Source organism: Mycteria americana, chromosome 8 (genome assembly GCF_035582795.1).
Source record: "Mycteria americana isolate JAX WOST 10 ecotype Jacksonville Zoo and Gardens chromosome 8, USCA_MyAme_1.0, whole genome shotgun sequence".
Classification (NCBI taxonomy): domain Eukaryota; kingdom Metazoa; phylum Chordata; class Aves; order Ciconiiformes; family Ciconiidae; genus Mycteria; species Mycteria americana.
In genome coordinates, this window is record NC_134372.1 from 28,541,431 (window position 1) to 28,566,022 (window position 24,592).

A 24,592-nucleotide genomic window follows, 5' to 3' on the forward strand; every position below is an offset into this window, starting at 1 on the left:
CGGAGTTATTTGTTAAGCCCAGAGGCATCGATGCCCTGAAATCCCACTTGCACACAACCAGTGCACACACATCCCCGTCCTGACAGTGAATCAGCATCTGAAGAAGAGGTTAGGGAAGGGAAACTGTTCTTCCTCCTTCTCCCCAGACAGCAAATACAGTGGAAAAGGCATGTTCAGAAATAATAAATTCTTGTGCTGAACACCTCCTGCTCAGCCTTGTTCTGCCAGTGCAGGAGGAGATTAACCCCATTTCTCCCCCTGCATTGTCACATGCTTTTCAAACTGGTGACAGTCATGCGGATAGATACAAATCCCACGTTATGAATATTTAGAAGCGTTTGCTGATGCGATTGGAAAGGGGTAGGGTCGGAAAAGGGAAAAAGCAGCTCAGGAAGGAACAAAAGCCTTGCTACAGCATCATCACAATTATAGGACATCCCAAACACACCATCCAGTCACAGCCCTTGGCAACAGTGGTCATGTCATGCAGCAGTCATATGCCAAAGGTTACCCTACGTCCATGAATTTCCTTCGACAGAATAAATTCAGTGTCTTCATGCAGCAATTAGCCAGAAGTCCCCACAGAGCCCCCCCCAGCCACGAGCACCAGGTTCAGATTAATGCAATCACACAACCTATTTAAACACAGCATCCAAAGAACCAGCTCCGTCTCCTGCCCAGCTGGGCAGCAGCACCATTTCTCATGCACTCTACAGCGCTGGGTCCTGGCACAGTCCCTCTCCTCCTGTCACCCCCTGCACTCTCGTGCCATCAAGGTCCACCCTGGTGCGCAGGAAGCATGTGAGCCGCTGTGAGAAACATCAGGCAGACCCCAAGCACACAGGAATTTCAGGTGTAGCATAGTAACCATGTGCCCTGGAAAAAAAAACCCTTTGCCCTGGCCTCGACACAGCCACAGGACCTGCTCCTGGGTTAGATCCCAACCATTAAACCCTGCACATTTCTGGGACTTGAGTGTAGGACCAAGAGGAAGCAGGGGTTGGGAAAGGAAGCAGAGGTCACAGAATGCACACCTTGCTGTTAACTCCGCTTGTTCTGCTAAGAGATGACAGCCTAGCTCAGCTCCCACAAACCTACAGGAATTTGGAAATTATATAGCTTACAGGATCTGGACACGCACAATGGGGAGCAAGTCTTCAAAGCCTGTGGCAGAGCTAGGATCTCAACATAGGGCCCCTTGGTCCTAACCTCATGAGTACCTTCAGCTTTCTCCAACCCAGAGACAAATCTGACAGATAAGCATCCCACCAGTCAAGGTAAAGGAAGGCACGAAGCTAAGATGCACATGAAAAATGGCTCCAGGGATTCACCAACCCACCGTCTGACAAAATTAGCATGCTGTTGGTTGGACTGGCACTACAAATCTCAGCTCTCGGAGCAGGAAGATGGTCAATCCCAGAAAGGGTGAGAAAGGAGAAACCTCTACCTGCTGAGGCCCCTCAACATGATGCACAGGGAGGGTCTGGCACAGCCCTTCAATGACAGTCAGTTCAGCAGCAAAGAAATCACTTTGCTATCCAGGGGCATGAGACAGGTTGCTACCAAGGGATTACTTAGGCTTTGACACTTGCTTCATCCATCACCTCAGGGTACCAGCAGCAGTGGCTGGGCACAGAATATAACAGTTCAATTTTTTTTCCCTCCTTTGGCCTGCCAGCAGCTGCTCTAGAGTATATTTCTGAAGTTGTCCGCTGGAACAACTGAGCCACAAAGCTGCAGGCAACCTGTTCCACCAGGGCTGCCCAGCTGGGAACAGAGGAATGCATCAGAAACATAATTAAAAGTGACCTTTCAAGGCGATTCCATCACAAGACCCACTGATTGCCTCAAACTGAAACAAAAGCAGCTCTGAGGCAGGCTGCTGCTGGGCTGATGCCAGCAGCGACTCCTGCACTACTCCAACAGGAATGACAAAAGAAAGAATATTAAAGGGCTTTACAAGGTATTAATTCAGGTTATGTACATTTCAATCTTTCCCAGATCCCAGGCCAGGAAGGAAAAAAATCCTCTAGTCTGCATTATTATGGGAGACAATAACTCTCCATGTAGAAACCAAAACACTTCTTGTTCTTCATGGGGAGAAATGGGAGCCATTAATCCAGCTGGAAGAAATCACAGTCATTACTAAGGAAAATTACAAGACCTTTCACTTTTAAATACTTGATAAATAACTATTTGCTTGACTGTTTACTGGGATGCTATTCACACATTGTAATCCAGGAATAAACACGAAAATAAGTATATTGTCAGCAGTAAAACAAGTAGCTAGTGTCTCGCCCACTCACAGACCCTGTAATTCACATACAAAACCACTCACTCTCATCACTTCCCTGTAAAGATTTAATTATACTGCTATGCTATTAAATTGCATAATAAGACTTCCAAAACACAGAACAGTTATTAATTTTTTGGACCGTGCTGGAGTCTGGTAGCACAGATGATGCTACTGTACAAGGTGCTGTGCAACTGTAAAAGAGAAAGGTCTTCCATATTTCAAAGTTATTAGTAGAAAACATTCTAGAAACTAGATCACTAAGTGCCTCTAACACTTACAGGTGTCCTCCTTAGGACCTTTCATCTCTGAACCAAGCTCAAAGTGGTACCCAAGCATTTACACATACCCATACCCACCCAGCCTGCTGTTTTGATGCCCAGCTGTGGGTACCTTACTTCCAACTTCCACTGAAGAACTTGTCACCCTTCCCTTTACGTTTACCTACTGAACTGCTGCAACCTACGTGCACAGAAGAGGCCCCAGTTATGTATGCTGGGCATCAAACCACATGAAGACAACCCACATGCTGTCATGGGCTGTCCCAGAAGTTGTTTCACAGAGCACTTACAGTACTGAACTGTAGCACCCTAATTTAAGAACAAGTGTTTGATGTGCTCCCAGCAGTGCTCTCTGCCACATAAGCAGCTAAAAGGAAGGAGAAATACAGGCTAAAATGAGCACTGCTTCAGTTCAGTGGGAGAGTAAGTCTAATATACCAGCTTTTCTCCTGCATTCTGGTCTTTACACCAGGTGCAGAGTTACTAGGTGGGAAGAGGAGGGTCCCAATCCTCACATCATCCCACGCCTGCTACCATGGCACAGCATAACACCCACACCCCAGGATTCACCCCAGTGCAGTGGTCAGGTGCCTCTACTCTAGCACAGCTGAATCCAGTCGTGTTTGCAAGAAACAGAACTAGCATAAGGGATGCCAAGGGTGCAGTATGTCAGGAAAGTGCACAGCTCAGCAGCAAGCAGCAAGGTATTCTGCAAGCCCTTACAGAAGCACATCAGCAGAACCACATCCTTGCAAGGAGGGGAAAAGGAGACAGGGTCTAAGAGGCAGGACAGGGGAAGCTGAGAAAGACAACAGCCACATCAAGAGGGCTTGCAGGCTTCTGTCCATAGTCTGCTGTGTAAAGCCAACCTTATGCATCCCAAGTGCCAAAATCCCTCTGACTTACCCCCATGTGGCTCAACAGAACTGGGTTCTCCTAATCAAAATGCCTGGTGCACATCACACTAAGAAAGCACATGTTGGTATTTGGGTATAAGGGGACTTGGAGCTGAGAAGTTAGTTAAGATCCCTAATCGCAGCAGCATAAAGGTACTATCTCCCCTGACCTTCATGGTGAGAAAGGGAGAGCAAGAGTAGAAGCTCTGGAAAATGCTAGCTCTTTACCACTCATACTCAGGACACAGTCCTCACTTGGGAAACCTGCCCCAGTTTAGACCTGACACAATTATAAAACTTTCCACATGATCTTAATGTTGTTAGCTCTGGGGAATCAGAGACCAGAGGGGGGGAATGAGGCTAATTATCCTTTTTCAATATTCCCCATCTGTGTCTAGCCTCATTAAGCAGTCCTCCAGCCTTCTGGAATGATCACTGGAGAAGCAAGCAATACTTATCTACAGGCATTTGTAAAAACACTAATCTCTTCTGAGCCAAGAGGAATATTTTGTCTGAATATTTTTTGGTGGACTCTTGTGGACTCAGCTGCCATGTCCTGGGTGCCTTCCACAGACAGATGCACTATATAAGAGGCAGGTGCTTCAGCCTTCAAGATCCTGAAGCTGCTAGAGTGCGTGTGTTCAGCACCTTCCAGGAGAGAATTAAGTCCTCACACAACTGAACCTCCAGGCCACATCTGCCTGCACGCTGTATTTTTTATGCTGGATTACCAGGTGTAAAGCAAACAGAGCTAAAATTAATAGGTCCCCATCACTTTCCGGATTTCAAAGTAAACATTAATTTTCTCCCTTTCAGAAAAAAACCAACCTTCTCCAAACCTTGCTCTTCAAACCAGGTGGGAGAAGCTGTTCCCTGGGAAACTGAGCCTATTCCCTGCAGCAACACAGACAAGACCAGGCTGGAGTGACTGATAATTTTGTGGGCTGCCTATCTGCACAGAAGCTGCTCACTGTTTTTTAAAAAGAAACAAATCTGATCAGAGCTCTCCTGGAGTCAGGCAAGGTCCAAGCTGTCTGCCTGGTGCTGCTCCTCGCAGCAGGTGTGTGCTGCTATCCAAGCAGTCAGCCCAGGATGCATCTCAAACCAATTCATCTGAAAACATGCAGAGATGAATGGTATTTTAACATCAATAACGCATAAAAAGTACTTTTTGACATCCACGTCCTAACCTTGTAAGCCTTGAAGGAAATGACCGATTTTCCATCATCTCCTGTATGACAAAGACTCTGTGACAGATGTTAAAAAAAAAAAAAAATGTATGGACAGTGCTGCCATCTGAGATGCTGACCAAACTGTCAGGCCCCTTTTGGGCTTCTGTGTGCTACTTCTGCAAGAGGCTCTAAATCCAAAGGGAAGTAGCACTCCAGTTACTGAGCTCCCACTGGGGCTTGAAATAGGTAGAGCACATCAAAGACTGCTCTCTGGAGTAGCTGACCCACAGCCAGGGCACAAGGCTTCACCTCCCTGTTGAGTAGAGCTTTATCCACCCCAGTTTTAAGTATCTCCAAGCATCAGGTCTCTGCTTGCTTCTTTGGATAACTATTCCCTTGGCCAGCCCAAAATGCCAACATGCAGTTTGCATTTCAGTCTTTGAGGCATCCCATCGTTTTTATTTGTACCTCCCCAAAGGATTAACTTCAAATTATGGAAGACACCTCCGAGTTGTTCCGAGTTGTAATCCAGGTGAACAGATGCAGCTGCTGTACGTTTGAGCATGACAGTCCTCTGACCCTGTTAACCACGACTTGCAAGTACACCAAAAGCAAGATAGATCTCTGCAACCTCACAACTCCTGCAAAGAAGTGCAATGTTCAAGTTATGGATCTCTTCTCTTGCTGAGGGAAGGAGTATCATAGGTCTCAGGAGCCAGGGGTTCAAAATTCACTTACAGCTCTGGACACAAAGGTTACACTGATCACAACAGGAGCCAACACACACTACAAAGCAGAAGCATCCCCATGGGGAAAAGGCCAGACTAAGCTTGACTCGGTTTGTAATGTGTTAATGAGATAGTAAGTCAGCGAACAGCTTTGCTGTCCCTTCAGGCTAACACAGAAACCCTCCTGCTCCAGAATCTTAGTTACAAAAAAAAAAAAAAAAATCCATCTCGCAAGCTGCACTTTCCAGCAGGGGAAACCCAGGCCCAAGGGCTGCAAAGCAGGCTTGCCAGCATCTCACCAGACATCAAAAGCCCCTTTCTGAGCCTGGAGCTGTCAGGAATGAGGCAGCAGCTTGGAAGCAACAGAAACAGGGCAAGCAACAAAATGCTGGGACTGGATCTGAGGCCCCTGCGATGAAGGCATGAACAGAGGGACAAAAGATCCCCTTACTAATAGCAAAAGAGCCCCTATGAAACCTGAATAGGTCACTGAGCACCTTCTGTTTCCAGATTTTTAAAAGTCAGGAAATTGTCTGAGAGCCAGGTGCAGAAACAATGTCTCCTCCCTTACCAACTGGGGAAGGGTGGGAGTTTTACTTAAGTATTTCCACACTAACTACACACAACACAGGCAGAAAACACTTGGAAGAACCCTGAAAACGGGAGAATGCAGTTGGTCATCCAGTTCCCAAAGCTGATGCAGCACACAGATACCACAGGTTTGAAAGCCCTAGAAATGCCCAGGTTAATCTGGAGGTCAAGCCATCATTTCAGAGACACTTTGAAACTCCTCCCACCTTGGAGATCCCAGCTGAGCCTTCTTTTTCATCACACTGATTACCAGCAAAAATGCACAAATGAAACCAATTATCAATTATTTCCTTAAAAGCATCAAGCCTTATTAGAAGCATAGGATGACTTTCAGGTGGACATCTGCTCAGTCACTTTGGGATTTTCCAAAGCATGGTAACATAAAGGAGGACGACAGGAGTCAGCATGTTGGTGAATGCCAGATAACGCACTGGAAAAAGCTGGCACTACTGTGTAACACTTTGCAAGCCACAGCCCCTCTGTGCTTCAGTTTCCTCATCTAAGCAGAAGCCTCGTCTGCACATCTTCTAATGAAAATCCTGAATAGGAGCTGTTCGCTAGGCCGTTCCCCTTCTCAAAGCACATTAAGCAGACCATAACATGATTTACTTTAGAAGCAAGTGCTCTGGCTTAGAGTTCTGGCTAGGTTTGTCACACCATTGATGAAGTTTTAATTTCTGCAGCTGCCTTTGAGAAAGGCAAATGCCTGGCGAGTGAACCAGCACACAACATAGCTCCTGCTCACACTTAATGACCTCATCTCTGGGCCACCGTCATGCCAATCAGCATTGTACAACATTAGGATTCCCCAAGGAAATTCTGAAGCATCAGGGAAAAGGAAGAGGAAACACAGAGGAAAGGTTATCAAAATGTGCCCTCAAGACCCTTTCATTGTTAAGCATCTTTTGAAAGGTAACATTTTCACTTACTGGCTTTTGAAAAAAGAACTTAAAAAAAAATCAATAGCTGTTTTTTAAATTGGAAAAAACCAATATAAACTGTGGATAACCAAAGCATGCTCTAACCTCTAAGAATAACAGCAGCGTAAGGACAGGAGCAGGCTGCTGCCTACACTCCATTATGCCAAGATCAGCATTTTGGTGCTTGTCTGTAGAAAAGCAACCAGTCACTTTTTAGACTGCCACCTCTAAACAGTGGTCAATTGATATTCCATCTAATTCTGGGTGGTTTGATTTGTCTTATGGTCCCAAGGCATCATCCCCAGGCTCCTACTGCTCAGCTTAAATTTCTGGAAAAATCTTAAAAGCCAAAGTTTTTGCACTGTGCAAGCCTCATTGAGGAAGAGGTATGTCACTGGAAAGTGACTAGAATACTTTTCTCTAGAACCCCTTAGCCAAGGAGGACTGAGGATAAAACCCTATGAACATCTAGCATCACTGGTCATCAACACGAAACAAAAGTCCTCAGACAGGCTGGAATTTGGAACGGCTTTTCAAGGGGCTACTGAAATTCATTTGTCTTCCTTTTCCTAACACTTCCTTGCTACTGTAGTCAAAGCCATTGCAAAAAGCACACCAAAATAAGAGTAGTTTCTTCCTCTGCCCTATTAGTTCAGTTCATTGTCTTCTACACCTAGTCTGACACCTGTCTACTTCATCTGGTGGAAGCTGTGTATCACTTGCTATCCACCTGGAAAAAAGGCAGGGCTTTCCAAATATAAGGCTTCAGGACACAGATTCTGGTAATGCTCACCTGCTTTCTCACTCACATGTATAAGCAATATAGTAAAGGCTTTTGCAAAAAAAGCACACATGGAACGTGTGACACACATCAGCTGTGATCTGACATGTACCACACTACCTACACTATCAGTAAGAGATGCACACCCAAACTACTGATCTTTCTCCTGATTTTAAAAGCAACTGTCCTTCACTCAGCATTGCACAAAACCCCATGAGCACAAAACAAATGACCAAGATTCACACCCAGGAAGAACTGTGAGCATGCTGCCAACCCCTTCCTATTATTCATCTGCTGAGTTTCCTGAAAAGCATCACAAGGTAAGGAGAGAGTTAATGGTATTACATGATCTCTCAGCACTAATTAGCCTAACACATCTGACTGAGCCATGCTGAGACCACAGAGCAAGAACACAGATGGACAATTACACGCTTTTAAAATTGCTCTCTGTGCCAGCTCTAAAGCTTCAGACTTGTGGGAGTAAATTCCCTGCTCTTTTTTCCCCTTCCCCTTGAAATACATTAACTCTATCAGCCTCAGCATTCTCCCTGCTCCTGCTCAATGCTTGCCAGGAAGAAGCAGAAGCAGCAGCTATTGCTCAGACAGCTACCTTAACTGTCTTCAAAGCAAAGCAATAAAACAGGTGGTACTCTCCCAAACTCCTTGGCTTACGTTTCCTTTGTTTCCCAACTTTGTCACATTTGGTTGTGTCATGTAAGGAGCAGAGAGGACATCACAGCCACCAAGATGGAAATCAGAGGCTGAACAAGGATTTTGGAAAACTTGGGCTATTCTCAGATGTCTGATCTGCTTCTCCTGCAGCCATTTCCACCTGCTCTCTGCTGAAAAGGGTCAGGATTAAGGGACTGAAGCTCTGGAAGAGGACGGTTAGAAACAGTGAACAGTCTAGGACATAGGTGCCATTCCTCTATTCAACAAGCACACAGATGAGCTAAGATTAAAAAAAGAAAAACGGTATTTCAGTAATGAGAGGCAGCATCAAGAAATCCCCAAGAAGCAGCACTGTACAACTGCAGAGACTGAATTATAATCTCAGCTCTGCTGCGCACAGGTCAGCACTTCTCCTTGCTGTGAGGGAATAAATCAGTCCTTAACCGGTTCTGCACAGCTCTCCTGAGTAGCTCACCAAGGTGAAGAGGCCAGCAGCCCAGCTAACACCACAGACTGGGCTCAGACCTCACCACCTCACTCAACCAGGCCTAAGTTAAAGGCTTTGTTGGCCTTGAGGACTCCATGGGACACCAAAAAAAGAAGCTTTGGACATGGCCTGTAGCCCTGCCTGCACAATTCCCATCGTCAACAGCATTCTTGTACAAAGGAGATCTGCACTATCGGCCAACAAAGGGCATTTATTAGCACAGGCAAGCCTCCTGACAAGAACCTGCCCTCAGCCACCTCACTTCACCTTTGCTTCTCCTGCTCAAAAGGTTCACCACCAAAAAGGTTCAATTTCACCAAAAGGTTCAATTTCACCACCAAAACCCACTGATCCAACTTAAGGTCCAGCTTAAGGTCCTTAAGTTCCAACTTAAGAACAATCTCCTCTGAATAACCTTTTTTTCTTGAATCCTTAAGGTAGGCTGAAAACCCGTGAAGCAGCAACACAGAATGAGTAATGAGGTTTTTTTCCAGGCACATCCTAGGTGATAACCATTTACAAACAGTAACAGATGAAAATCAGATTCTCTTTCACCCCACACTTCAGCTGTGGCAGATGAAATATCAACCTCAGCCAGTATAAACCCCCATAACTACAATGATTTAATTTTATAACTATTTGTTTATTAATCAGATACAAAGCTTTAAAGACGTACATAAAGTATTTTGCTTTTAAGATGCAACAGCCACACTGTGAACTATCATCTTCCCTAACCTAGAATACAAGCTGCCTCTCAACTCTGCTCAGCACACGTAGCCAGCACAACTTGTTTCCTCACAGCACGGTGGACACACAAATAAAAGCAGTCACATTGCGGCAGACCAGAGGCTACTCTCAGTCACACATCTGGTCTCCTACAAGAGTCAATGGCAGGGAGCCCTTATCCAGAGATGGAGCTCATGTCTCACATATAACAGCCCAGACAAATTTTTCTGACATGAGTTTGCCCAGTTCCTTCTAAGAAACTATACGATCTTTTAAGTATTCATTATATCCAGCAGCAAGTCACATACTCAGCATGATGCTGCTTATTGTCCAGTGTGTTTGGCACTGGCCCTTCCTAGTTTGATTTGGTACATGCAACGCACGAGTGAAGCTTGGATCCCTGGGTATCCTGAGCCATGAGATCCTGGAGCCCCGGCAAATCAGTGGATGTCATCAACTCTGGCATGCCTCAGTGTTCATATTCCCAGATGGGGAATAACAACACTTCTTAAAAAGTGCTTTGAGATGCATGGACAGAAAGTTCTGTAGGAAAGCTAAGGATTTTCCCTCTTTACATCTGTAAAGCCTTCAAGGACTTCACAGACAACAGAGAGATTCCTGCTCCTTTGTATACATCGCTGGACTAAATGGCTTATTAAAACCCACCTAAAAGCAATCTAAAAAAGCAAACAATATCCATGGAATTGGGTCATCATCTGTCCCTTGGAGCAAGAAAAAAAGACCACCATAAGTCAGGTGATTTTTACAGCTGTGAATTTAAGCTGAGAGCTCTCCCAGCGAGAGCACTGTGCAGGGCTTGCTGCCCCACCAAACATGGGCATTCCAGCACCGAGTTTCAAAGCAACAGTAAGCTTTAATCAGGCAAACGCTGAAGAATACTTTCAGGAGCAGCCTGAATTAGTCAGGAAACAGGCACTTAAGAAGCAGATAAAGATTACCAAGCTCAACCTGAGAAGATGAGCTTCAGTCAAACTCAGCAAAATTTCACCCATCTGCTCAGCCTTCAAATATGAAAGTAACCAAAGAGTTTACTGGACAAAGATTTACCCATTATGCTAAGTCCCATAGTAAATGCCCAGCTCCCTGGCTATAAATGCTTCAGGTTTAGGGCTCTGTGGTCCGACAATTTCTGACATAACAGTAAGAATGATGCCTTCAGCACTTATCAGCTGCTCAGCAGGAGGAAGACACACAACATGCAAGAAACTACTGGCTGGATCTTTGCACTCGCTTATCCCAGCGTCTAGACAGCAGAAGGGAGCTCATGCTGCAGACATGGAGAGGAGATCTTGAAACCTCCTCCTGAAACATTTCTACATGGATCCAGGTCCAGCATGCTGCCAGCAGCCATGCAGCTTGCATGACAATTCTGGCACCAGATGTGGCGAGAAGCCAAGAATTACTCACATCATAGGAACACCTGCCAGACACATGAGTGCTGAAAGAAACAGGTTCAGAGCATACAAGTATAGCAAAGATGCTCGAGAAAAAGACTCAAAGGTTAATGCAAAATCTAATCCACGAGTCCTCCAGGAGTCAGGAGCAATTGCCTCCAACAAGTTAGCTATTTGCCACCAAGCCTCCGAGAAGTTAGCTATCTGCTACCTACCAGCAGCGAGGACTGGGCAGGAAAGGACCACAGTGCAGAGGTCTGAGGCCATCGCCCAGCATGCTGGGAGTCTTTCTGGATCACAAAAACTGGCATTCCTGGAGAAGACAGCCTTGCGGGAAAGTAAAGGGAGCTGTGACAGGAACGCCTTGCCAGATTTCAGGAAAAGAGCAGGGCTCTCCCCAGTGACAGAGAGTAGAGCCCTACTATGGCCTTGCTTTGGCTTGGCTGCTTTGTTCACATACACAGGGAAGTGACTGAGTGTCACTGAAGCAGCACATGCCACAGTTTTGCCATACCAGGAAAGCATTCCCACCAGAAGAATAACCTGAGTGCGTAAAGATTTGGATTTAAACCACATGAACAAAGCACATATGCACAGAAATACGAAGCTTCTAGTTTTGAGTCCTTTACTTGGAATTTGTAATGTATGAATAAAGCAGGGCATTGAACACAGGCCTCCCATTCCTGAATTAGCACCCAAGCCAGATACCATTACTCCTCTCAACTTTGTTTTGCCTCCCACAAGCCAAATGAAGGTATACAGAAGACGTTTCAAACTAAAACCTACTCCTGCTAGCATTCAACGAGCCGACTTTGCTCTTCTCTCACATGTTGTTACACTGACTGTGATTGACACCACGGGGCTGGGCCAGCTCCATGTATGTGACCTGCATTCTGCTGCGGTCCTGGATGGACACAAAGTTGACTTTCATGGAAGGAGCATTTGAAGAACCATTTTGACACACTAAGTCCAGCAGTGGTTTAAAGAAAGCCAAGCACCGAAGTAGTTTGGACTGCCAAAGAGAAAACAAGCCTCAACATACAGCAATTACATTTTGCAACAGATAAACCCTAGCACGAGGGATGCAATTCCCCATTAATGCAACCACACGTCCTGCAGCACGAGGCAAGTTCATAACCCAGAGGCTTCAAAGGGGCTTCAATCTCCTCTGCCTGTGAGAAATGACTTGAACTTCCATTTAGATGCTGAACTGCCTTTGCAAATAGCTCCCACTGCCTACAATTACAGCCATTTGGGTGACAGTCACCTGCTGTTCCTAATCTGTTTAACACCAGGGAGGAATGAAAGGCAGACAGAACAGGCACAACTGGAAAACAGAAATCAGTTAAAGATTGTTTCTAGTTCCAGGATTCAACAGCTTCAGTTTTACAAGGTAATACTAAATATTGCTAATAGTAATACTAAAGTAATATGTAATACTAAATACTAATAAGTAATACTAAAGTACTATGTATTTTACTATGTATTATACTAAAGTAAAATAAGTAATACTAAAATACTATGTATTTTATAAAATTAAAAGCCACTCAATTTAATTCTTTATTTGGTAATTTGTAATACAAGGAGGTGCTTGAGTTACCCGAGAAGCCCATTTTGTAGGCATACTTTGAGCAAATCTAATGCATAGCTACAACATTAACATTACAACACAGCAGGCATAGTCATTTTAATTTATTTTGCTTGCAGCTTTATTTCTGGCTTGTTTGGTGTTGGGTTGGCCAAGAAGACCAATAGCATCCTGGCTTGTATCAGAACTAGTGTGACCAGCAGGAGTAGGGAAGTGATCGTCCCCCTGTACTCAGCATTGCTGAGGCCACACCTCAAATACTGTGTCCAGTTTTGGGCCCCCCACTACAAGAGAGACATTGAGGTGCTGGAGCATGTCCAGAGAAGGGCAACAAAGATGGTGAAGGGTCTAGAGCACAAGTCTTATGAGGAGCAGCCGAGGGAACTGGGGTTGTTTAGCCTGGAAAAAGGAGGCTCAGGGGAGACCTTATCGCTCTCTACAACTACCTGAAAGGAGGTTGTAATGAGATGGGTGTTGGTCTCTTCTCCCAAGTAAGAAGCCATAGGACAAGACGAAACAGCCTCAAGTTGTGCCAGGGGATGTTTAGACTGGATATTAGGAAAAATTTCTTCACCAAAAGGGTTGTCAAGCATTGGAACAGGCTGCCCAGGGAAGTGGTCGAGTCGCCGTCCCTGGGGGCATTTAAAAGATGAGTAGATGTGGCACTTGGAGCCATGGTTTAGTGGTGGACTTGGCAGAGCTAGGTTAACAGTTGGACTTGATGACCTTAAAGGTCTTTTCCAACCTAAACGATTCTATGATTAGCAACTGCTACAAGCACAGACTAATCAAAATGGACGTTAAGTGCAACAATAACCTATAGGGGAGTTGACAGCTTAAAGAGGAAGGTCTTTCACTATTCTAGCATAGCCCTGTAGCTGGAGATTTCTTTCAAGAGACTTCTGCTACTCTAACCATAGAAGAGAGATTATACCGTCCTCTTACAGGAGAAAATAAATTGCTCTGCAACGTAAGATCAGGGCTAAACGATCTTCTCTTAAGAGTTTCAGTGAGCAGACTGTCAAAATTTGTGCCCTGCATCTATCAGTGCTTAAATACTGATCTAAATTCTTCTCAAGCTTTCAAAAGAGCAACGCTCAAAAGTAGCCTCAAACCATTTAGAAAGGAAAGCAACAGACAGCTCTCATTTCAGTTCTTTCAGTCCAGAAATGCACACACACAACTACCGTATATTGGCTTTTGTAACCAACAATTTGTCAGCTGCTTCCCCAGGCAAGGAAGTCAGTGTTTGGTATTCAGAGAGCATTTGCAGACATTAGGGTCGTGCAAAGACAGCCTCCTGCTATTCTGAAGAAAAAGCATCCCTCTGGCCCTCACCTACTGCCATTACAGGAAAGTACCAGTAGCTGTAAGCAGTAATAACTCCTTATATCCTACCCACAGCTAACAATGTAACACATTTAGACATGCAAGATGTAGCGAACAACACAAAAGCTTCAGCTTTGAATATCACAAAAATCAAGGAAAATCACAAAAAGCACTGAAGGATTTTTTCTGTTATCAAACAGCTAAAGAAAGTAGCATGTTGTAACCATGGCACCAGCAGAAAACAGTCCTCCAAACCTCAGTGCAAACTTTCTGTTGCTGGCTCTGTAACCTGTTGATACAACGGCTGCTGTAAACAAAAATATATTAGCCTTGGTGGTTTGCAGGATTACAGTCTCATTGTCACCCAGGTTCCAGCCTTTGCCTATTTGATCAAAAATTAGTAGAAACTTGTATCAATTCCTTTGCAGTTCCCCAAGGGAAACAGTCAGTACTGAGCAGTACAAAGGACAATAGAAAAGCAGCCGGTGCAGAAAAATATGCCTTTATCTAACTTAGCTATAGCTATTAAAAACCTACAGATAAGATACTCATGTTAAAAGCACAAACTCAGCATCTTAGGAGCCCTGGACAAGTTCTGTTCACATACAGCAAGACACTTTTTGAAGGACAGAGAAAGTTTCTCCAACCCCTCCAAGTAATATTACCAATAAAGGCAAGACCAGCACTGGTAAAGCTAATCGGTAACCACCATGCAAAATCTAGAATGCCAGAATCAGACCAACGTCCGAGTAATTCTATGCTTAAATCATAATTATATGGGCTTCTTTTCATAGCTACAGGTAAACAAGAAGCTTCAAGGCAGACATTTTCACTAGCTCCCTACTTTAAAGAGTCCTACTTCACAAAAATTGCACAAAAAAAAAAAATTCCATTCCAGAAGTGGAAGACTCATGTTCTGAAGTAAGCCTACAAGGCAAGCTTCCCTGTAAATCAACCCCCTCCTTTAGCAATACACTTCTGTGCTCATGTTAGGACATGACACTCACCTACGACACACAGGTGGACATGTCCAGACTCCAAATAAGATTGCATGCTGATTTCATGCAGCCCCAAAGCACCAGGAACACAGTTCTGCTGTATGCCATCTGCTGATACGTCAGAACCCAACAAGGCTTTTATATGACAGCTCTGCGATCCTATAGCTTCATCCACTCTCACCTGGTAGGACATCACGTTTGAACCAAAAAAAAAACCACCACAGGAAAATCAGGGACAAACAAGCTGGTGGCTGAGGAGGGGAGTGTCCATCAGAACACAACATTTCTGTCTGTAATTCTGCTACAGATTTTTATCTCTCCACGGGGAAGACTTAGCCTTTCCTTCATAGAAAGGGTATGACAGATACTCTCTCTCAGAAAAGCTGCAGTGGTACAGTTCTTTGCCATTTCTTCAGTGAATGAAGGGTATTCCTACAGCCCGGATAGTGCAGGAAAACAGGAAAGTCGCTACTATGACTCATGGCCCTCCTCAGATTTTTCAAACAGCTCAGGCAGCAGTGCTGACATGAAAAGCAAGAGCAGCGGAAGCCCCTGCTCTCTGCTTCCTCCTCCAGATTTAGGCAGTGTGGGTGTTACTGCTGGGAACTGCTGCCCTCTGCTGTCACACAAAATAGAGGCAAAATTCTCATCTGACAAAATCAGGTTTACGACTACATATAAAAAAAAATACACCACGGTAATAACCACAATGTCACAGTGCATTCAGATTTCAAGTGGGTTCACCCAGGCCCCTCAGTTTTGGTCTTACACATTTATAAAATGCTTGCTCCTTTTTGCGGCACATCCTGAGAGGCATCTTGCAAGCCAAACTTAGCCTAAAGGATGATTTTACCTAGCCCATCACCTTTGTTGCAGCTGTTTCCGAGGTAAAAGCACTCAGCTATTAGTCCGTTCAGCAAAACACCTCTTACTGTCTGCAGATCTTTGTAGTGGATTGTGCACACCACCAGGGAAAGCGACAGCAAATATCCTGCCCCCAGCACAGGGCTTGGACTAGACTGAAGGAATAAAATGCATTACTGCCACCCCTGTGGGGCCATAAGCAGTTGTTCTCCTTGTCTCAACCTTCACAGTGGCAGTGCCACCAGGAAGCTTTGCCAACCATTTTAAACACTGTCCAGATGGGGAAGCCTAAGTGAATTTACAGGCGTATTTTGAAGTTGAGCAAAGACTGAGGTCTGCATATAAGGATACTCTGCAGCCCTCAGGCAGAAAAATCTTGGCCTCGTTTTCCTTGAGGTCTGTATGTGCTCATGATAAAAAAAAAAAAAAGTGTAAAGGAAAAAGGAGAAGATACACCGTGCTTCATAGCACATCTCCAGCCTGCCAGCAGAAGAGCAGCACCCAGTTTGCTCTGAGCCCGCAGCAGACATCACATCTGCCAGCTTACCTGACTTCCTCACCAGCGAAATCGAACACTTTGGTGATTGTCACTTTTCCTGAATCTTTTGGCTTCTCCTGAAGCTTGTTCCCACCATTCTCTTCTTCAGCCTGTGAAACATACAAAGGAGAAAGCAAAACAAAGTATTTGTGGAGCCAAGCCAAATTATCACTCCAAGGGGCTGAGGACCCAAACACAGACTTTAGGTAGCACTGCAATTTAGGCTGGCTGGTCAGAGCAAATCACCCACCAACAAGAAAAAGGAAACAAATCTCCCTGGCCACCACAAGAAAATTCCCCGCTTTTGTTCCAGGCTGCCATTGTAGCTCAAGGATCCAAACGGACCCAAAACAAGAAGTGAAATTGTAATTAAATGTAGAAAGGAGCAAGAATACACTGCTGTGGTTCAGAAAGCAAGCAAAAGCCTGAAGACTCAGTTCTCCCAAACTAAGCACTACCAGGCAGTAAAGCTGCCAGGGTGGATTACACAGAAACAGGTTTATTTTTACTCGAGAATATAGAGGAACAAAACCCACCAGCAGGAAAAGCAAGGCTGATCTTCATAGAGAACCCTGAAGATGTTAAGCTACTTGTCAATAACATCTCTTTAATTTGAGAGGGAAATATCTTTATTAAGCTATTTGTCAACAACGCCTCTTAATTTACTCAGTCACAACCACAGCTTTTAACAGCATACATAAAAAACTCAGACCCTATAAATAATCAAAACAAAACCCAAAATTCTTGCTCTAAATCAAACACACACTGCAGAGATCTTCAAGCAGACATCTTAAGTCCAAATTAAGAAGTTCACAAAGAGAACAGAGGAACTGCATCTCTCCATAAATTATTCTAGGCTATGGAAGAACTTTCAAAGACCGCTCATGTTTTAGCAATCTAACCATAAGAGTCGAATTGCTCAGAAGAGAACTCTTCCTCTCTCCTTCTCTCTAATTCTACCTGTAACCATCTCAGCTGTTCAGCTGGTAACAACTGAGGTGTAGAGAAGCAGGAGGCTTCAGATGAAAGGACTCTTCTTCTAAAGGTTGCAAACAAAGATTACACAACTACGCTGCTTCCAACAGTTGTAGAAAGAAACTTCAGAGAGTGAAGAGAACTGTACTAACCAGACATCACTGATTCAAGAGTCCAGACTTTTGTTACAAAATACTTCCTTGGCTGACCGCTAAAAAAAAAAAAAAAAAAAAAAAAAAAAAAAGACAATCCTAGCAACAGAGGGTCAATTTTGGTACCTTCTTTCCTTCTACCACCTTCAGTGTGAAAGGTTTTGCAAGGCAAATACACGCATTTAGTTTTATTAAGAACCAAATCCTTTTAAATAGCTGATTACACACAGAATTGTCTCTACAGAAAACCTCTGCAGACAGAGAGTGAGAGCATAATGGGGCTTATAAAGAAAACTACAGAAAGCTAGATTCATTCTTGTTACAAATATCCATCCCAACGTGCAGCATCTTCCAGACCCCCTTACTGTACGAGGATGAAGGGCAAGGCACAGAGATATCAGCAAAGGTCTCTTCTGCTTCCCCATTCACACACGTAGAGTTTCCTTTTTTTTTTTGAGCATCAGGAAAGGCACAAGCCTCAGGGGAGAGCTGTGCCCACAAGCACAACTCAGACTGAAGCTCATTGTAGTGCTCCTGTGTCACAAAGCAAATCCAGGACCAGAAACAGAGGCCAACAGGGCTCCGTGGGACACTCCAAGATGCTGACAAGCAGCTCCAAAAGCAGCACCGCCAGATCACAGACCTCCCCAGTTGGAAGGAAGCCAGCAGCTTAGAGTTTGCCCCACGGTGGGGCTCCAGGCTTACAAAGCAGATGGAGCAGGGGTGAACCCAGCCTCTTCCTGGCTCTGACTGACATTAGGTACCAGCTAGAACCAACACTGTGTGCTCTAAAGCTTCAGGCCCTTCCCACACTCTCTGGGTGAAGGCCCAGGCCCCCGTTACCTTCTTAGCTTGCGTCACTTGTGCGGTGGGCGCCGCTTTGGGTTTCTGTCCCACATCGCTAAGGAAACTGGCCCAAAGAGCATCCTCTTTCTTTTTTTCTTCTTCCTCTCTGTTTCTTTCCACCTGCTCTACATTATCCACTTCCTCCTCCTCTTCTTCCTCTTCATTCTGCTGAGCCTTTTCTTCCTCTTTCTCATCTACCTCAAGCAGGAGGCCTCCTTTCTTCCTTTTCCTGGAAGCAGATGCAAAAAAGAAATATACTGAGGTGCTGCAACACTATTCCAGAGCTGAACTATAAGCATGGGTGAAGCAATACAGTATTTCATTTTCTCACCAAGACATTCTACCTGGGAGGTTTCCCCTAATCTTGGGGGTGAAGCTACTTAATTAAAAGATGATGCTGTTCAGAAAACACCGTGAGAGTGAAGCAGGCAGTCCCCTGAAGTGGGGTGGCACGTGTGTGCCTGTATCTGTAAGTATATAATGGACTCTGGGATATTGCAGGGGAGGAGAACTTGGGCAAGATAGGAACTAATTTTAAATAAACTGTATATATGTGACACCGAAAAGTGTTTTGTACTTAAAAAGACTTATTAAAAGGAAAATAACTAGCTCCTGGGGAGGGTTTCCAGGCACGGTGTCTTTCAAGGCTGAGGATATCTCTGCCTCTGACGTTAAACCGGAACGAAGAAAAGCATTTCCCAGCCCCACAGCGCTGCGCCCGGCGGAACGAGCACCGGCGGAGGCGGCTCCCAGCCGGGCCGGGCAGAGCTAACGCGGATTCTCCCACCCGGGAACCCGCGTCGGTGCGGAAGCGGGGGCGGCTCCGCCCGCGGCCGTACCTGCTGGCGGGGCAGCGGGGACTCCTCCTGCCGCGGGGCGGCCGCGGGCTGTCCGCCGCCTCCTCCCGCACCAGCTCGCTCACGTCGTCCTCGCTGTACTCCGCACCTGCGAGCACAGCCGGTAAGCACCAGGACCGGGACCGGGACCGGGACCGGGACCGGGACCGCCACCACCCCCCCCCCCCCGCCCGCCACCGCTCACCCGAGGGCACATAGTCCTCGTCCTCGGCCGAGGAGTACTCCTCCGAGCCCGACATGGTGCCGGCCCCGCCGCCGCTTCGCCTCACACCCGCCGCTGCTGCCGCTGCCGCCGCCTCACGCACGCCCGCCGCCGCCCAGAGAGTCGCCGCCTGTCCCGGAGCGCCCCCTAGCGGAGTGGGAGGTGGCTGTGCCTCTGAGGCGGCACCGAGCACGGGGAGCAGCGACGAGAGCAGCCAGCGGACTAGAGCGCCTCTCCAGCGCCCACCAATGGCGCCGCCCCAGCGCCGGGGGCGACTTCCGTTGCGAGGGGGCTCCCGGCATTCTTTGCGGCCGACAGCCGTTCCCATGGCAGCGCGGGGGCGGAGACGGAGCCCGGCTGCCCGGACGCTCCCTCGGCGAGCGGCGGTTGGCAGAGAGCCCTGCCTGTCACTGCACGGCGCTTCCCATTGGCTGGAACGGGCGGAAGGGGGCGGGCGGAAGAGGAGCCGGCGGATGGCGGCGGCGGGGCCGGAGAGGGGATGGAGGGCAGCGAGCCGGGCGGCGGCGGGGGGCTCTTGCAGCAGATCCTCAGCCTCCGCCTGGTGCCCCGCGTGGGCAACGGCACCACCACCTACTCCAGCCCGCTCTCCACCTTCCCAGGTACCCTCCCCGCTGCGGGGCCTGCTTGGAGCGGGGCCCACCCACCGCCTCCGCCGGCCTCGCTGGGGGCCTGCGGGCCCTGAGCCTGCCTCACGGCCCTTCTCTCCACAGAGATGTGGTATGGCGTCTTCCTGTGGGCCCTCGTCTCCTCCCTCTCCTTCCACGTCCCAGCAGCTTTGCTAGCGCTCTTCACGCTCAGGCATCACAAGTACGGCAGGTTCATGTCCGTGAGCCTCCTGCTGATGGGCATCGTGGGACCCATTACCGCCGGCATCCTGACAAGTACGGTAGATGTTCCAAAATACCGACTGTAGTGATCAGAGGTTGCCTTCGGGAGTGCGTCGAACCGCGGCATTCCCCGGGGTAGAGAGGACATGAATGTTTTGGCTGTGTTCCCCTTGCCCCATGTTTGAAAGTGTTAGGCCGTCCTACCTATCGAGCCCTTTGTCAAGTGCCAAACATGCCTTTCGGGTGCAGATCCAGGTGGGCTTTCAGGTTTCTGAGCACTGGGAGAAAAAACGCTTACAAGTTTGGTGTCTGTACCCAAAACTGGGTAATATTTGCAGCTTGTGGGCTGTGGTATAGAGGACCCCAAAACCACCCCAACCTCTGCACCTTCTGGAAGCCTCAGCAGAGTTTCCCACCGGTTTACCTATTGACACCAGTACACATTGGTTACTGGCTGAGGTTTGTCATGGTAAACCCAGTCCGGCGTTTCTGCCAGCCAGTGCGCAGGGGTTCAGGGCGCTCTCCCACAGACCCCCCTGTTCTCTGCCCCAGTCTCAGATTCTCTGAGATGTCTCCCTTTGGCCCTGTGGTGCAACAGTGTATATCTTACGGTGGCTGTCACACATTCATGTTTCGGCTTTTTCTCCTCTCCACAGGTGCTGCCATTGCTGGAGTTTACAGAGCTGCGGGGAAAAAAATGATTCCCTTTGAAGCCCTCATTTTAGGAGTGGGCCAGACCTTCTGCGTGGTGGTGGTTTCATTTCTACGCATTTTAGCCACTCTCTAGCTCTTCTTCAGACGCTAGAGATCCCAAATCAAAGGAAGAGCAAAGGATCTGCTGCCTGCGCCGTCTCTGAAACAAATCATGAGGGAGTGCAACTCCAGGCATGCCTCGGCGCGTGCTTCTCCACTGGTTAAAGGATAGGTGAAGGCCTGCTCCTGCCTCCAGCGTGGCTTGAAATTAAGCTTAAAATTGTGAATTTTGTTACTTTTTGGTAACATTAAGTGCCAAGTGAAACTTTATTTCTCTGGAGGATAGGAAAAGGGCTTCCGGAGGAGGAGGCCCACGTACCCTTACCAGTGTTGAATTGTAGCAACAGGATGTAACTAAGACGTGATATGGGCTGTTCTGGGGTAGAAACAGTACTACAGAGTGATGTGATGTCTTCAGAGCTCACTTAATGCTTTGACTTCTTGCTGCTTTGTTTGCAGTGAACCTGAAGCTCTTTTAATGTGAATTTTTTAAAAGAGAAATTTAATTTGTTTTCTTCCTGGCCCCAATTTTCTAATACCAGGTCTTGGTTATAATGAATTTGGGAGCAGCAGAAGGAAAAATCATTTTAGATGGATGAAAGTACAAATTTGTGGCCGAGAGCTGTGACTATGAATGCTGTGGCAGGGGAAATAACCAGCATAAAAAAGATTGCTGTTTTTGTGAATTTTATTATGGTGAAGCTCTTCAGGCACTGTGTACCTTCTGCCTGAGAGGCAAAGCACAGCTGAGCAGGCGCTATGCCCCCGCTGCCCACACTAGAAATCCCAGGGCATGTGTGAGCATGCACCGTTGCTTCTCAGGCTCTGAAGGAGACTCATATTTTTAAACTTCTCCATTCTCCTTTTAATTGCTGAACATGTTTACATTGGTATGGTGGAACTGGGTGTCTTCACTGATATGTAAACATCGCTGACCGGCTTACGTAAAGTTCAGCACGCTGCTGCTTTGGTGACCGCGCTGGTGAGAACTGCACGGCTGGCACTGGGTTGTCGTGACTTGGGGCTTCCTGGGCGTGGAGGCAGGGAGCACGCTGTGTTTTCGGCATCCAGGCTGCAGCGTGCCGGTGGGCGAGATGCCTGCAAGGGTCCCAGGAAGAGCCTGGGTGATTCCCGTGTCCATCAGGGACAAGCCGCGTGAACATAGCCCTGAACCAACCCTTACTGGCAGGCAGTATGGTCTCCTCTAATGAATTGTTTTAGTTTGTTTTAAGTGACTTTTAACTAACTCTTAGGTCCGCCCTCTGGCCCAGAGGCATGCTATGTGGACAGGGCTCTCGGGTAGCTAGCTGGGCGCTTTCTGGGGGCTTGGTTTTTTGGGGCCCTTGGGGAAGCTGAGGTTGAACCCCAAGAATGTGGCTGAGTGGTGTAGCCAGCCCAGTGGCTTTGCTGTGGTCCTTGTTTGTTTATGACCAGCTGACAGTCATGTGGGCTGCTGAGGGAAGGTGTCGTCTGTGTCCAGCCTCCCAGGACACGTCCCATCTGTGTTTTAGGTTTCCAAACCAGCTTGCCTTTTGTACCTGCAACATTTCGTAAGGCCAGTTATCTTCCGTGAACCCATGTCCTCTGTGCTGAAACAACCCTCAACAGAGCCGTGTGTTTTATCATGAAAAAGAATTTCTTTCTATGTACTAACTTCTCCGGAGTGGTCTGTTGACAGCTGACGGAGAGAGGTATTCTTCAGGAGCTACTTGCTGAGATTACTCTAAATTTTAGCCCATGTTAATTCAGGGAATAAAGCTGTGCATTTTAGGAAAGACTTTAATGTGAATCCTTCTCCTTAGGTGGGTGAGGTCCAAGCAGTATAACGTATACTAAACCCTGGATCTTCAGAGCGCCCCGTGTGCTGTGCTGCTTGTAGAGAGCCTGTCTTCCTACCGCCATATCCCCTGGGGGAAGGTTGGGCCTCTCCTTCCCTCTTTGCTTCTGCCCCTGGTGAAAAAGCAGGAATAACGATTTCTCTAGAGGTCTTTCCCCCTTCCCACCTCTTATTTCAAATGGCTGCATACACAGCGTGTGTCCGGAGTGCCTGGTTTAATTCATGTGAATTATCCTGCATTTTCCTGGATGGATTAAAAGTCCCTCAGTGAGACTTAGACTGGGCGGGTCTGGCCTTACCTTTCAGGTGACACTAGAAACCAGTGTCCTGGGCACCTGCTGTGCTCCCCTTTCCCCCTGCCCCGGTGCCTGGCATCCCTCAGTAGCAAGGACTAAGCTGATTGCAACTGGGAAAGCACTTTATCAGTGTGCTACGGCACAACGATGGTTCCTCTGCAGTAATGAGGCTGAGGCATGCAGGGGATGAATCGGGGCTGTTAAGAGCTCAGAACGAATTAGAAAAGAATCGCTCAATAAAATCACTTGGTGCTGGGCAAACTGAAAACCTCCTGTTTTCTACCCATTGTGATCTCCCAAAGTCTGTTTTGGGGGGTGCTCTGCTCCACTTGAAGAGTTGGCAGCTCGGCCACTATTTGGAAGTTGAGTGGTTGGAGCCGGTGGTGCCTCTCTGTGCCCAGGCACCGTGAAATTTTCAGGGAATTCTTGCATAAAAGGTGAACAATCAGCTGCTGACTTGTCTTGACAGGTATTAGTGCTGGGGGAGAGTCCTTTGTGTCACCCCAGTACTCACAGAGCACCCTCCCCTCCCCTGGCTGCCTTCCTGACCTCCCTCTCTGGTAAAACCAGATCCACATGGGAAGGAGGAGCAGCTCTGAGTTGATGCACCGGATCGGTCACTGCCAGTAGTTTCCTCCCTCTCATCACATCGTTTTGGTCTTCCCTTTGTGTTCCGTATCCTGAGTGAGGCGAGTGGAGGAATTCCTTCAGTTTTCAGCAGGTGTCGGTAGGCTTCGCTCAGTCAAACTTGCCAAAAGCTGCAAAGAGCTTGCAAAAATGTCAACGCCGAAGTGTCCCGGGCTGGGCAGTGCTGTGAACCCCTGGCCAGGGAGCCCATCCAGGAGTGTTGGTCAAGGAAACACCTTGCAGAGAAGCTGCCTGCCCTGGACAGACATCGCTACTCAAGCTGAGACTCGTGGCCCTGCTTTCTGTGTGCGAACATCCTCTGTGCTGGGCTGATTTAGATACCGCCCGACTTCCTGTCTCACTAACAACTGCAGCTGTCATGAACAAATCTTTGTATGATAGAAAACTGTAAATTTTATTTTTCTACTGATACTTCTAATCCTGGTGGTGATTATCAGTAAAGTCTGTAAAGATCGAGGTGAACGGAGTTGTGTGTTTCTCCTGCAGGGTGACAAGGGGGCCTGGGTTGTGCTTTTGGAAATGAACCTTGCTCCTGTCTTGCACGGGACAGGTTTCTCGCACCCAGGGCCATCTGCACCAGGAAATGTCCCGGTTCCGGTGGTCAATTTTGTCTCCATTAGGAGCTGGACGTGTGCCTGCGGCCAGGCATCACAGCCCGAGGTGACATCTCGCTGCTGCTCGGCTGCTGGGGATGGGCTCAGCCTGTTTCGAGGCCGGGAGTCCCCATCCCTGAGCGGACACGCAAGGCCGCTGCAGCGCCTGGGCTTGGTGCTGACCTGCTCCCGTCCCCCTGGGGTGGTTCTCACCCTGAGACGGTGGTTTTGCCGGGGCTGTGGGTCTGTCCCTGTGCACTGTTCAGGCTCTCCTGAGGGAGTGGCCGCGGGGTCCCGCTGTCCCCT

The 24,592-nt window shown here is 47.3% G+C and overlaps 2 protein-coding genes across 3 annotated transcripts in view; one reads left to right on the forward strand and one right to left on the reverse strand.

The window, feature by feature from the left end:
* Nucleotides 1–19,572, reverse strand: part of CFDP1 (craniofacial development protein 1) — a 68,834-nt gene extending 49,262 nt beyond the window's left edge. Inside the window, exons 1-4 of the mRNA XM_075510510.1 lie at nucleotides 19,294–19,572; nucleotides 19,092–19,197; nucleotides 18,250–18,481; nucleotides 16,289–16,389 (exon numbers count right to left, since the gene is read on the reverse strand). Coding sequence (XP_075366625.1) covers nucleotides 16,289–16,389; nucleotides 18,250–18,481; nucleotides 19,092–19,197; nucleotides 19,294–19,348 — 494 coding nt within the window. The 5' untranslated portion in view covers nucleotides 19,349–19,572. The remainder of the gene's footprint in view (nucleotides 1–16,288; nucleotides 16,390–18,249; nucleotides 18,482–19,091; nucleotides 19,198–19,293) is intronic.
* Nucleotides 19,573–19,777: 205 nt separating this feature from the next.
* TMEM170A (transmembrane protein 170A) lies at nucleotides 19,778–24,149 on the forward strand. Of its 2 annotated transcripts, none has more exons than XM_075510495.1 (3): nucleotides 19,778–19,931; nucleotides 20,043–20,218; nucleotides 20,816–24,149. In XM_075510495.1, the coding sequence occupies exons 1-3, from the start codon at nucleotides 19,811–19,813 to the stop codon at nucleotides 20,858–20,860; spliced, it is 342 nt and encodes a 113-aa protein (XP_075366610.1). In that variant the 5' UTR covers nucleotides 19,778–19,810; the 3' UTR covers nucleotides 20,861–24,149. The 2 variants fall into 2 exon arrangements, with proteins under 2 accessions (XP_075366610.1, XP_075366609.1); XM_075510494.1 differs by having other exon boundaries at nucleotides 20,043–20,213.
* Nucleotides 24,150–24,592: the final 443 nt, after the last annotated feature.

Excerpts from the sequence above, each read along its gene's own strand:
- TMEM170A (XM_075510494.1), top strand. The coding sequence starts at position 19,811 with ATGGAGGGCAGCGAGCCGGGCGGCGGCGGGGGGCTCTTGCAGCAGATC. Across the intron at positions 19,932-20,042 it reads CCCGCTCTCCACCTTCCCAG|AGATGTGGTATGGCGTCTTC; the intron begins GTACCCTCCCCG and ends TTCTCTCCACAG. Across the intron at positions 20,214-20,815 it reads TACCGCCGGCATCCTGACAA|GTGCTGCCATTGCTGGAGTT; the intron begins GTACGGTAGATG and ends TCCTCTCCACAG.